This window comes from Lipophrys pholis, assembly GCF_963383615.2.
Source record: "Lipophrys pholis genome assembly, chromosome: 17".
Taxonomy (NCBI): Eukaryota; Metazoa; Chordata; class Actinopteri; order Blenniiformes; family Blenniidae; genus Lipophrys; species Lipophrys pholis.
The window spans coordinates 24384257-24398137 of record NC_137643.1 but is presented as its reverse complement, the minus strand read 5'-3'; the positions used below and the strand labels follow the sequence as shown (position 1 = coordinate 24398137).

General features: G+C 44.2%; 1 protein-coding gene across 2 annotated transcripts in view; it reads right to left on the bottom strand.

Moving 5' to 3' along the window:
• The window catches only part of stx12 (syntaxin 12), a 28338-nt gene that overhangs the window by 11649 nt on the left and 2808 nt on the right, over positions 1-13881 (bottom strand). The window contains exons 2-3 of one of the 2 annotated variants that reach the window (XM_080485621.1): positions 8100-8265; positions 929-1051 (exon numbers count right to left, since the gene is read on the bottom strand). In XM_080485621.1, coding sequence (XP_080341747.1) covers positions 929-1025 — 97 coding nt within the window. In that variant the 5' untranslated portion in view covers positions 1026-1051; positions 8100-8265. The remainder of the gene's footprint in view (positions 1-928; positions 1052-8099; positions 8266-13881) is intronic. The other variant, XM_080485620.1, reaches the window with a different exon arrangement.

Here is a 13881-nt window from a genome sequence, read left to right as displayed (position 1 = left end):
ATGCAGTTTCGGGATCATTTGCCATCAGAAACACCTCCAATAACCAATCAACAACAAGCCTCTTTATAAATATGGATTTTTTTCCACACCTTTCATAGTCATGGTTAGACGATGAAAAAGAGGAACCTTTCTGAAACTGAGGCACTTACAGCGAGGTTGAAGCAAATGGAAATGGTACCGACTGACATCGGCGCCGATCCCGTGGGTCAATGAAACGGTAGAACACCCACTGGAAGGAGCTGGAGCTGGTGTGGGAGGTTGAGAGCTACCAACAGGACAGTTGGGCTCACCTCCAAGCACAGCATTGGCTCTGGAACCAGACTCCTTGATAAGGGATGGGCAGTAGAGTGGGGGCAGCTGGGGGTCCCCCTGGGAGAGCTGGAGGACGCTGCAGGAGACGGTAATAACTGGACTTCTTTGCTCTCTGTACTGCCACAGCAATGCCAGACGGATTAAGTGGTTCAGAAGAAGGATGGATTAGAAGGAAACCTTACCTTATCCAATGCAGCATTAACCTTTTGTTGGTTCTCCCAATGTAACAAGATTTTCTGGTTTACTTCAACTCGCTGACAAGTACCTCGATTTCAGTTTCAGTAAAGTTCGTCCTGTTTGTCATGACGATAAAAGGTGGGGCAAATATAAATATAAAGAGGCATGTTGTTGCCATATGTGGTTAATTGGAGTTCTGAAGGCAAATGATCCAGAAACTGAATGAGCACAGTGACGGAGAAGTAGAAACGGATGACTTACTGATGTGTGTATGACCCACGTATGCATGTTTGTATAAATATAGATTTACACACAATGGAATTTTCACTTGGAAGACAGAATTTAGAACATTTTCTACACACCGATGATAAATGAAGCCCCTGGACTGCAGTACCGGCCTCCAGCCCAGGTCCTGGCAGGTCAGTGGAGAAACACTCACTGTTCTGTGTGATCTTCTGGATGTTGGCGCTGCATGTCTGGATGAGAGAGCTGAAGCCTGCCGGGAAGGAGCGGCCCTCTGTCCGGGAGTACGACATGTTATCCAGCACCCGTGGAGGTTTGGCTGCAGAAAGAGACCACAATGTTAGAAAGAGTCCAGAGTGCTCCTGAACCAGGTTCACGAAGACGAGACGCCATCACAAGTCCCAATCCAAAACCTCTTATCCTCAGAGATGTGGACTGTACAGTTCTGCCCAGAGAGTTCTGGGTGGGGGTGGGGGGTGGGGGGGGTAAACAGGTCTGTTTTTAATGTTTTCAATAGTCTTACATATCTGCTTAAGGTGACTGCACTGAATAGCGCAGACGCCCACCCACACACACACACACACAAAATTCAATATCTTGTATGACCTCCATGAGCTTGAAGGAGTACATCCACGCAATTTGACCAGGACTTATACAAGTTATTGATGAAGTCATCAGGAATAGTAAAAAAGCAGTCCTGCATGCCTCCCAGAGTTCATCAACATTCTTTGGTTTTGTCTTCCATGCTTCCTCTTTCATCCGACCCCAGACATGCTGGGGTGACTGGGCTGGCCAATCCTGGAGCACCTTGATCTAATTCACCTTGAGGAACTTTGATGTGGAGATGGAGGTATGCGATGGAGCGCCATCCTGCTGCAGGATTTGGTGAATTGTATAGTTGGGAATGTAAGAGGCAGCGAAGATTTCTTGATATTTCAGACTATTGCTGTTGCCTTCCACCCTACAGACCCCCCCCCCCCCCCCCCCATACTGGATGGAACCACAGACCAACAAACTTGACTGTTTTCTGGGGGAATCTGGGATCCATGCGGGTTTCAGTAGATCTCCTGCAATATCTGCACCGACTGTGATGTAGTTCAACAGAAGATTCATCTGAAAAATCCCCCGTCTGCCACTTTTCCAGCGTCCATCCTTTTTGCAGGCTGTGGGCCTTGGAAAATGCCACCGTTTTTTAATTGTCTCTTGTTTAGTGCTGGTTTCTAGGCACTGATTCAACCATGGAGTCCATTTCAAGACAGGATTGGACAAACTGTTCTGGTAGACACTGGGATTTCAGGTGACCAGATCTTGTGAAGCTTTGCAGCAGTGGAAAATGAGCTTCCCTTGGAATTTCAAGCCAACAATCAGTCCTCCGGAGCGGTTTTCTTTCAGGTTCTGCCTGACCTGGGCTGGTCAGAAACTTCTCCAGTCTCTTCTTATCTTGTTCTTGTCCTCTGTACTTGACGCTGAGACGTGGTGAAGGTTTCTGCCACCTCAGCAGTCGATCTGGTCTTCAGCCGCTTGATGATCAACACTTTGGTCTCAGGATGAGTCTTAGGCATGAGGTCAGAGGTCAAGTTGCAGTTGATGTAAAGGTTCGTGTACTGGGGCTCTTTTTATAGACACCTGAGAATTAGTTGATTCATTATTTGTCACAAGTGAAGCTCTGACCTAAGACTGGATGCATCGTATGACAAAGCAACAAGACTTATGCCTTTGCAAATATTGACACGATGGTCTTTACCAAGCTGTTAACATTACAATACTTTTCAACAATTTGGTTTTGCACTGAAACGTTATTCTAGAAGCTGCTGGGATTACTATGAGCCACTTCTTTTAAAAATTATTATTATTATTATTTGAGGGGCATTTCAGGTCAATGTGTGCCAAAGCAACAAGACGTTTGTCAGGGACTGTAGAGTGTTGGTTGTGGCAGATTCAGTGAGGATTCTCAGCTAAATCTGCATAATTTGAGCTTTTTTGAAAATACTTCAGTAGTTGCACTTGTAATTTCATGTATTTTTCATAAAAACACCAACTGAGTCTGTTAGAAATGATCTGGTGGTTATGTCAGCCCGATGATTAATGCTCGATTATGGTACCAACTACTTTTAAAAGGACACCGCTATTTATTCGTTGAGTGGATACTTAGCTAAAGCTACACATTTTAAGCCTTTTTAAAATTACTTCTCCGTAGTTTGACTTTTGTATTTCATGAAAACACTGTTGAGTCTGTCGTTTCTGAAGTAAAGAGTTTTAGTTGTATTTAAAGTGCAGCTAATTGGGCATAAAAGAGAATGTTTCCCTCACTAGCATTGCTGGATGTTTTGCTTTATTATGAAACTTTTTTGTGTTGTAATGGTGATTTTTTATTCTACCATCCCAGGTTCAAACAGCACCGTCATTCAACACATTTGAGAAGTTGAAATACTTCATAGACTGGGGCTTTAGATTAGAGTTAGACTCATTAGATTAGATTATACTTTATTAATCCCACATGGGGAAATTAAAGGTGAGAACAACGGCTCTACATCACCTTCTTAACATGGCAAACAAGCGATCATCAGCACAACAAATACTTATCCAAAAAGAGATGCAACTGTTTGCAATCCAAAAGGACGACCAGGAGGACTGTATAAAATTCTATTAGAGTACAGCGGTGTGAAAAAATATTTACCCCGTTCCTGATTATTTAAAAAAGAATTTTTGGGAATGTTTGAGATCATCAAACTAATTTATATATTAGCCAAAGACAACACAAGTTAAGAAAAAATGCTGTTTTCAAATGTTTTTTTTTTTTATTAAGGCAGAAAACAAATCCAAACCTACATGATCTAATGGTAGGGCCGTCCTCAGCAGCAAATACTGCAAACAAGTGTTTGTGACAACTTGTAATGAGTCTTTTCCAACGCTGTGGAGGAATTCTGGCCACTCATCTTTGCAGAATTGCTGTAATCCAGCCACATTAGAGGGTTTTGGAGCATGAACCACTTTTTTAAGGTCCTGCCACAGTATCTCAATAGGACGGAGGTCAGGACTGTGACTTTCCACTCCAAAGTCTTTATTTAGTTTTTCTTCAGCCATTCAGAGGTGGACTTGCTGCTGTGTTTTAGATCATTGTCCTGCTGTAGAACCCAAGTTCTCTTCAGCTTGAGGTCAGGAACAGATGGCCGGACGTTCTCCTTCAGGATGTTTTGATAGACGGCAGAATTCATGCTTCCATTTATCAAGGCAAGTCTTCCAGGTCCTGAAGCAGCAACACCGCCCTAGACCCACTGCCACTGAAATGCAGTGTTACTTTTACGCCAGATGTGATGGGACACAGACCTTCCAAAAAGTTCAGCTTTTGTGTCGTCAGTCCACGGAATATTTTACCAAAAGTCTTTGGGATCATCAAGATGTTTTCTGGCTAAAATGAGACGAGCCTTAATGTTCTTTTTGCTTAGCAGTGGTTTGGGTCTTGGAACATTTTTGCCCCGTCTCTTTCTCATGATGGAGTCATGAACTCTGACCTTAACTGAGGCAAGTGATGCCTGCAGTTCTTTACATGTTGTTGTGGGTCTTCTGTCACCACTTGGATGAATCGTCGCTGCGCTCTGGAGGTAATTTTGGTCGGCCGGCTCCTGCAAAGGTTCACCATGTTTTCTGTTTGTGGATAATGGCTCTCACAGTGGTTAGCTGGAATCATAAAGCTTTAGAAATGGCTTTATAACCTTTTCCAGACTGATCTCAAAATCAGTCAAACCTGTGATGTAGGGACGCCCTACAACAGGGCTATTCAATTAATTTGGAATCGGGGCCAGTTCATGAAACTGATGAAAAGTAAGGGGCCGGACAAAATGAGTAATTACAGTAACAAATAAAGAAAAAATTACAACATATTGAAGAAATCAATGTATTGTATTTTGCAAGTATTTAACAATGTACTTTGTGCTACACTGACACATACTGCCATTGTGACACTTAAATTGCTTGTTTAAATATTAAAAAATCTGACCAGGCGAGCAATATCCAGGCCATATTAACAGGCAATTAGAGAAAAACAATTAACCAACAGTAAACATCACTTTATTGAACATAACTGTACCAACACAACTTTACAGGTCGCTATCCTCAATATTTATGATTCCAGTCATTTGATTAACAGGCAACATCAAATGTATCTCCACCAAAAATAACAACAAAAGTAACAAAGTGCAAAATAAAGAGAACTGCAGCAACACAGCAGTGCATGGTATTTCAAACTGAAGCACCAAATCAGTCATTTAGAATTTAATTAATCAAACAGGCAAACAACCTCCTAGTGCACCAACAAATCCAAAACAAAAGTGCATAGTATGCCTCCAAATATAATTATAACAAAATAAAAGTGCAAGATACTTTATCAAGACAAAATGATTCAAATAACATAACCATCATCTATTTGAAGACAGAATAATCACTGTGACCGTCCCTCAGTTGGCCTCTCTACAATGCCAGTGTTCAGCAGTTCCTCTGCTGAGGGCTTTTCACTACATTTTCTTTGATGGAATTGCATCAGACACCCCAAATTTAAGTCCAGCTGAGCCAAACAGTAAACATAAAACAATACTCATTGCTTGCTTGACTGATCACTTACATACAACACGAAAAGATTTGCCATCTAATGGGAAAAATGGCATTTTTTTGACCTCGCAAGACCAGTGAAGTCAGGTGTATAGGTTGTCAAGGCAATGCGCAGGCAGTTTTGCAGATGCTGGTCAGTAAGGGACATGCGGTCATGAGTTTTAATTGCATTCATATGTGAGAATGACGACTCACAAGTGTATGTTGAACCAAACATTGTCAAAAGAAAAAGTGCAAGATCCCTTGAGTGTGGAAATTTCTCTTGGCTGACTTCACAGGTCCAGAATTTTTCAAAACCTGCCTTCTGAAATGACTGTTGCAAGTCATCTGATGACTGAATGTCAATGAGTTCCAGTTGTAAAGACGCCTCATCCAATGATGATACCAGCTCCTTTCCTCTCAATGCAAAGTCTGACTCCACATTCACACAGAAAGGGTCCTTCACAAATCTCATAACTTCAGTGGCGATGTTGAAGTCATCAAACCTACTGGCAAAGTTGCTTTTCAATGACTCTATAAATCCTGACATCACCTTGGTAATTTTCAGACCAGATTTCCTCAATGTGGGGAAGTGAAGCATCCTCCCAGGACAAAGATCAGCAGAGAAGAGGGAGAGCTTTCTTTGGAATGCATGAAGTTTCTCAACAAGCTCTGCTACTGTCTTCTCTCTGCCCTGCAGCTCCATGTTTAGTTGGTTCAAATGATGGAAAATGTCGCTCAGAAAGCAAACAGCCGCATTAAACTCCTCATTTTCCATCAGAGACAGAAACTTGCCAGCTTTTTGTAATGTTGAAGTCGCAGAAACATCAGAATATCCTCCCTTAGTTCACAGAAACGTTTCAATGCATTACCTTTGCTCAGCCATCTAATGTCATTGTGAACAAGCAAATCTTTATATTCAGCAGACGTGTCCGTCAACAGTTTGCGGAAAAGGCGGTGTTGTAAGCTGGATGTACAACGGATAAAGTTGATGATTGCCATGACAGAATCCATGGTCTCTTTTAACTCACCACTGAGTTTAGCGCACAGGACGCTTTGGTGGATGAGGCAATGTAGCGCTCTGATCTGCGGAGCCGCAGCGGCCATTCTGGCGGCCAGCCCGCGGTGCCTGCCGGCCATGGAGGGCGCACCATCCGTCACCAACAGGTTGATCCGCGACAAATCCAAGTTGTTCTCCTCAAAGAACGAGACAATTTTGGAGAAAAGAATGTCACCGGTAGTGTGTCCTTCCATGGGGATTAGTCCAAGCAGATCCTCGTGAAAATGTTCCCCATCAAAAAATCGCACGTAGAGGCACAAGTGCGCAACATCGCTGTTATCCGCCGACTAGTCCGCGGCCAGAGACATCACCTTGGCCTTCCTCAGCTTGTCCAAAAGCGTCTCGAAAACGTCAGATGCCAGGGACTCCACTCTCCTCATATTTGACGTGTCAGATATTGGAATTTGCTTGACGGAATCAATGATGGTTTTTCGGGATTTCTCATCGGTTACCACCTCCTCAATGGATGCAAGCAGACACTCCTTCACTGTCTCCGAGTCAGTAAACGGCGATTTCTTTTTAGCTAAGATCCATGCGATTCGTAAGGATGCCGCAGTTGCTCTCTCTTGATCCGAACAGGCACGGAACAAAATGCGACGTCTTTGCTCATAACAAGATGTAAGACTTGATAACTTTTCCCTCCGAGCAGCAGAGCCCCGCGGGAAAGTGGCGTCAAAGTTCGCACGCGTTGTCGTGAAATGCCTTTTCAAGTTGTATTCCTTACAAACAGCGACACACTCATTGCAGATTAAACACACCGGATTCTTTTCCAGCGCAATAAAGGCATATTTTTCAGTCCATTCGCTGTTGAACTGCCTATTTTCTGAGTCGACTTTTCTTTTTTTTAAAGTAGAGAGGGACGTTTTGGCTGGTTACCGGCGCAGCTTCATAGAAATGAGTCGGAAGATCAGAGCGCAGCACGTTGGCACCGATCCAAAAAGCTGATTGGTCAAGTGTTGTCCCTCAATATATACGTCTGGCTAAAACAAGTCCTAATTTTACCTGTTTTGCAGTTTGATTAAAAGACACAAAAGCTATCGCCAGTCTGGCTCTTGCGAGCACACGCCACAATCCACGCTACATTCCGGGGGCCGGTAGAAATTGTCTCGGGGGCCGGATCTGGCCCGCGGGCCGCCAATTGAAGAGGCCTGCCCTACAATCCAAGGGTGAGTGTCCCCTGAAGACACGTGTCCTGTCTTCGGAGGGACGGGTCACGAGGACAAATTGTAGGACCAGTTGATATTGAAGGAATCAAACACCAAATATGTTCTGGTTATTTAAAAGCACATAACCGAACCAAGATGTATACTACATAAATACATATATACATATGTATATAAGATGTATAGAAAATAATGATTAAATCAGATTTAATGTACTTCAGGGACCACATACAGTCCAGTTTCATCCTGAGTGGACCAGACTGGTAAAATATCACTATAATAACCTTTAAATTTACAAGTTTTTCTTTGTTGTGGTCACAGTGTGTGTAATGGAATTATCTATATTTTTGTGAGATCAAACAGTTAGTACTGAAAATGATTACAATCTCAACATAAAGTCAAGTTTAATGAAACATTCTGGTGCAAAATACAATGAAATGTCAAAATAAAACTTGTCTAAATCCTTTATAACCTCCTTGCTTGGTGGGACCAGACTGGAGCCTCTTGGGGGGTTTTGGCCCCCGGGCCTCATGTTCTCTGCTGGAGAGGGAAAGTCAAACCTTAGTGAACTCAGAGGACGAGACGTCAAAATCGTCCTCCACCCTGTGTGCTAGGCTCCGCCCCTCTGAGGTCAACAGCACGATCTGTACGCCGACTGCTCATGCTCCAGAGCCACTGGATGCTTGTGTGAGGAGATCCTCCGTCTCCCGTCTGAACAATCACAATCTAAATAAAATAAAGATCCAGAGGCTCAGAACTCCTGAAGTGGAACATAAACTACTTCAGACAGTGGAGAACGCCGGGCAGCTGAAGTGGAGATAGTTTCTGGGTCGTTACGTTATGGATCGATACGTTATGTTATGGATCGTTACGTTATGGATCGTTACGTTATGGATTGTTACGTTATGTTATGTTACGGAACACTATGGATTGTTACGTTAAGGATCGTTACGTTACGTTATGGATCGTTACGGAACGTTAAGGATCATTACGCTATGGAACGTTAAGGATCATTACGTTATGTTATGGAACGTTATGGATTGTTACGTTATGGAACGTTAAGGATCGTTACGTTATGGAACGTTATGGATCATTACGTTACGTTATGGAACGTTATGGATCGTTACGTTATGGATCGTTACATTACGTTATGGACTGTTACATTATGGAATGTTCCGTTATTTTATGGAACGTTAGGGATCGTTACGTTACGGAACGTTAAGGAAGTGAGCCCAGAGTGTAGTATGGATGTAATCGTGTCGCACTACGGCCTGGCGCAGGCTGCAGACACGCAGTGAGGGGAGCATGGAGGGGCTGACAGAGAGGAGCTTCACAGAGCAGCTCTGTGCTGCGGGGAAGCAGCAATGATTCAGGTCTCAAACTAACCTCCCGACACCACAACGTCTGAATATTCCAATAATCAGGTCCAGCTCAAGTATTTTGGCCGTTTCAATGTCGCTCAGCTTGAAATTTACCAGGAAAACCCGCCTGTTGTCCTCGACAGGCAGGTTGTCCTCGTTAAGGTGTGTTAACAGGTAAATATGTGTCGGTGCACAGTGACATGTCCAGTACAGGGTGGAGCTCTTACAGGGTCTGCTCCTCACTGGTTCTACTGTACTCTCCTTCTAATTTGTTCCTGAATTTCTTTGGATCTTGGCATGATGTCTAGCTTTTGGTCTACTTGACTTTGTCAGGCCTGAAGTGATTTCTTGATGGAGAAGAGGTGTGGCAGTAATCAGGCCTGTGTGGCTTGAGAAATTTAACTCAGGTGTGATAAACCAGCTATGTTTTAAAACTGCATTTTGTGTTGTCTTTGACCAATGTTAAATTTTGTTTGATGAGCTGAAACATTTAAGTGTGACAAACATACAAAAAATTCAATAAATACAAAATCAGGACGAGGGCAAAAACTTCCACACCACTGTACATATATCTCATCTATGCAAGACTTTTATCTCAAATAAATAAAGAGATTTACTGTTCAAATGTTGAAGTGGACAGAATTTCACAGCAAAATCGTAAAGTAAAACATAAAATAAAAACACAGAATAAAATACACATTCCACTGCCTCATTGGAACACACACACACACACACACACACACACACACACACACACACACACACACACACACACACACACACGTTGTCACGATACCAACATTTCTCTAAATGGTATGGTACTATACAGTAATCTTTATAACATTAAATGGCTAAAATAAAATATTTTCATATTATATTCTTTGATATTATTTATTATAATAGTAATATTCATAATAGAATTGAATAGAATTGGCAGCCACCAAAAGTCCCTGCTGACTCCCAAACCCAACAAACCAACCCCCTTGTTTAGATACACTGCCCCCTGCAGTTTGGGAGCAGCGCGGGGCAGAAAACCACACATTGGTAAATGGATTTCCCAAAGCGTTTGACATAGTTAGTCACATTTACCCATTCTCACACACATTCACACACCAAATTGAGACGGCCCCCATGCAAGGTGCCTAAATCCATCCATTGGGAGCAATTTGTGGACAGGATGAGATGGGAATGGAACTTGAAACCTTCCGATTGGGAGAGTACCGCTCTACCAACCGAGCCACAGCCGCAGATTCTTTGCATCATATTTATGCAAAACGTATAATCAGCCTTAACGAGTTCGTAAAACACAAAAGTTTTCCCCTGCTCTTGTGTAAGACTTTTGTAGAAACTGTTTTTCTCTGTCTTTAGCTGTAATCTCTGTTACACCACCCCCCCAGGAGCCTCGTATTCCACCACCCACGTTTCCGCCCCATGATCCTCCCCCCCAATCTTGCTACCAAGTGGCAGAACCCCGAAAGCGACTTACCCCTTCGAGACCCTGCCTGACTAGGTGTGGTTAAAATTGTGGGCAGTGCAAAGTCGGGGGAGGGGCCAGACCACAGTTAAGTAGCCTGGACCCCCCACCCTAGGCACCACCCCACTGTTCCCTATTGTAGATGGGTTGGACTTATTTAACTTGACAACAGATATTGCAGCTACTGAGGGAGACTGAGGAGGTCACAGAAATCGAGGAGGACCTAGGACTCAGCCATTTTGTCTTCGATGTTATGCTCCCAGACGCAAAATGGTCAATGGAATGAAGGACATTGTAGGAGTATGGTGGTAGTATTTTACTTCGTGGAAAACCTATCAACATGTGTCAAGTCACTGTTTGTCAGATCATCATCAACATCCTGATGGCTGAGGGAACCTGAGGCTGGAGGCAGAGTTCATCATGGCCAGAGGGAGAACGTTCTCACATGCTGCCACAGGCACTGACATGACTTAGGGATGGTGTTACGCTATTAAAGTTGTCATGGGTAATTATTGAAGGATTGTCATGGACATTTACTTTCTCCTGCTGAAGAAACTACAGTTACTCTCCATTCTTGTCTTTTTACTTTCAATTGCCACATGTAGTTCCTGGATGGTTGGGCCTTTGGATTCCATTCAACTCCTTCAAGCATTTTATCCGATAAAATAGAAACACCAGGAACAATGAACAGGCCATAAAACAGCAGGGAGGAAGGCAAAGACCCTCAGAAGTCCCCAACCCCCCAGGTTGGCAACCAATGGAGATGGTTGAACCCGAACCGGACACCAAAGGGGTCCAAAATTCAAACTTGGTGAGACTCCCTTCCAACCAACTGCTCCCTGCTTCTCATCCCACCTAGAGGGACACACGACTCTGCTGCCTCGGGACGGTAAAGAGAGCACCAAGTGGACCCACGAAACCAGACCAAGGTCCAGCCCGCTGGACGAGCAGCACACAGTTTGGACTACTTCATCTCTTTTCCTTTTTCCTTTGTTTGGGGGGGATTCTGGAGATGCGAGCCGGCGTCTCCCCCCTCCTTTAGCTGCCTCGCTGTCCACTCCTGCAGCTGAAGCGCCAGTGTCCGAATTTGGGACGCCCAACTCAGACCCGGTAACAACTAGTTACCGCTGTCTCACAGAACCGCAGAGCACCACGTACGGTGCTGTCCAGCACAGTACAACCGGACAGTAAGAGCTTTTGTCTGGGCAGCAACTGTTAGATTAGCGTGAAGCTGCAACGCTGCAGCTTGCAATGTTAGCAAAGCAACACAGCAACGTTTTCAAACTCCAGCTCTCGGAGGAGAACAGCACTGACATCAAAACAATGACCAGCAGCTCCTCCAGGCTGTCAGCAGGCGATTCACACCTCCGTGAAGCTGCGTCCTACTCCACGCTAAACTCCCTGAAAATAGTCCCAATGGTTGGAGCTGCGTTAGAGCTGGAAACATTGTGTTGCTGCTGCCTTGCTCAAGAATTTCCCCAAAGATTAATAAAGTCATTCTGAGCTTTTAAAGATATAATAACTAGTTTATTATGAGATGATGACGTCACGCAGACCCTCACATTGTCCACATGGAACAGAAATACTTTGTACTGCTTCCTTTTCTGACCTGATACTAACCTCAAGTTGTCTTTAGAGTGAATACATGTATACATTAGTACATTTCATACTTTACTGTAGAGAGGAGTTTATTACAGCCTCATATAAAGTCAACAATAAGTATAACAATAATATTAAAGCAAACAGAACTCTGGTATCAGAATAATATCGGCAGATATCCACATTCAGGTATCGGATCAGATCAGAAGTGGAAAAACTTGGATCGGTGCTTCCCTACTGTCGATATACTAGACCGGGGCCAGCAACCTTCAACACTCAAAGAGCCATTTGGACCCGTTTCCCACTGAACACAACACACCGGGAGCCGCACCGCATGTTGCATCAGAAAGTCTGTTTCTGGTTCTGTTTCTTTAAGTCAGAGATCAGAGGTGAAGAACACTCCTCCACCCAATCCTCCACTCTTCTAGTCCCAGTATTATCAGACAGTTACCGATATCATTCCCATCATTCCTGCCACATTCCTGACATTCTTAATGTGACCTAATGCATCTGAAGATAGTTCTGGAATGGGCCTGACATTCCTCATATTCCTGGAACATCTTTTTGGCTCCAATGAATCTTCAAGAACATCAAGAACCACCTGTACTGGTGAAGTTAGTAACTGAGCGTGTGGATTAGTAGTGATGTGTGTTGATGTGTTCTACAGAGTGACAGCATTCGCTACCTGCAGCATCCTCCTCTCTGATCAACTCCATGGAGTTTCTCTGAATGCTGAGCGATCTGGAGTGTGTCCACTGTTCAGTAGCTGCTGGTAGAATAACTGGGGGGTGGAGTCATGGGGGGGTGGAGTCACATGTTTTTAAACTCATTTGCTGACCTGACTTGTTCTACGCCCTGGGTGAACACCTGCCTCCACCAGACACACCTGAGATGGTGATTCTCATTTCCTATGGTGCCTCCTTCACAGATTGAGCCCTGGGCGGCTGCCCACATCGCTCATAGCAAAATCCACAACTGAATAGAACAAATTCTCCTGATTCAGCACATTCCTGACCGATTAATGAAAGTGACGATGAGCAACGGCCACAGTCGCCCCCCGCAGAGTGCAGCTTTGTGCATTAGTTTGCAACACCGCGGAACAATAATGCTGACGCGTAACGACTGGTGATGATCCTCCATGTTTCCTGCTCTTACTTGTAGCTCATGATAAAAGGTGGCGACTGTCGGTGACGGCGTGACGCCTCCACCCTGAATCCTAGAATTCAGCTCAGAATGCTGATGCTGGTCAGGAACTGAGGTTCCTGCCAAACTTGTGGTGGTTGTGTGTGTGAACGCTCCTTTAACAGCTCCTCATCCGTTTCCTGTCTTTTCTCCTCCTGACTTCAAACTTCATCAACCATATTAATTATTTTTTTAATGACCTCAGCATCAGCAGAAGGTTCCTCAGCTTTGACCATGAAAGCAGCGATGCTGCTGCTGCTCTCTTGTACCAATGCTGACAGAGCGTAGACCCAGAGGGCTTGTATCACCTGATGTTTTCTGTTTTGTGGCTGTGGGACTTTGGAGGCTCGTTGGTATTAAAGCTGCTGCATGCAGAGAGTTGAAGTGCTGATCCACTCTGCTGACCGCTCTGGTCTGCTACAGATCAAGTATGGGTCGGTAATATCAAACTAACCTGTTCAGTCCAGTCAGAGTTCAGCTGAAGCTCTTCCTGCTGCAGCTCAGGTTGGTTCTTAGTTTAATGCTGACTCACTGCTGGATGACGGGGGTTTGGAGGGTGGTGGAATAGAAATCTGTGGACGTCTGAGCGGAGCAGCATTAACGTGATTAAGTCAGATGCTCTCAGACTCCAGCTTCGAATACGGTGTGGGATGAGGATTAAAAAGGTAGGGTTAGGGTTAGGGTTAACCCTAACCCAGACAGCTGGCTCCACCTACTGAAGACCCT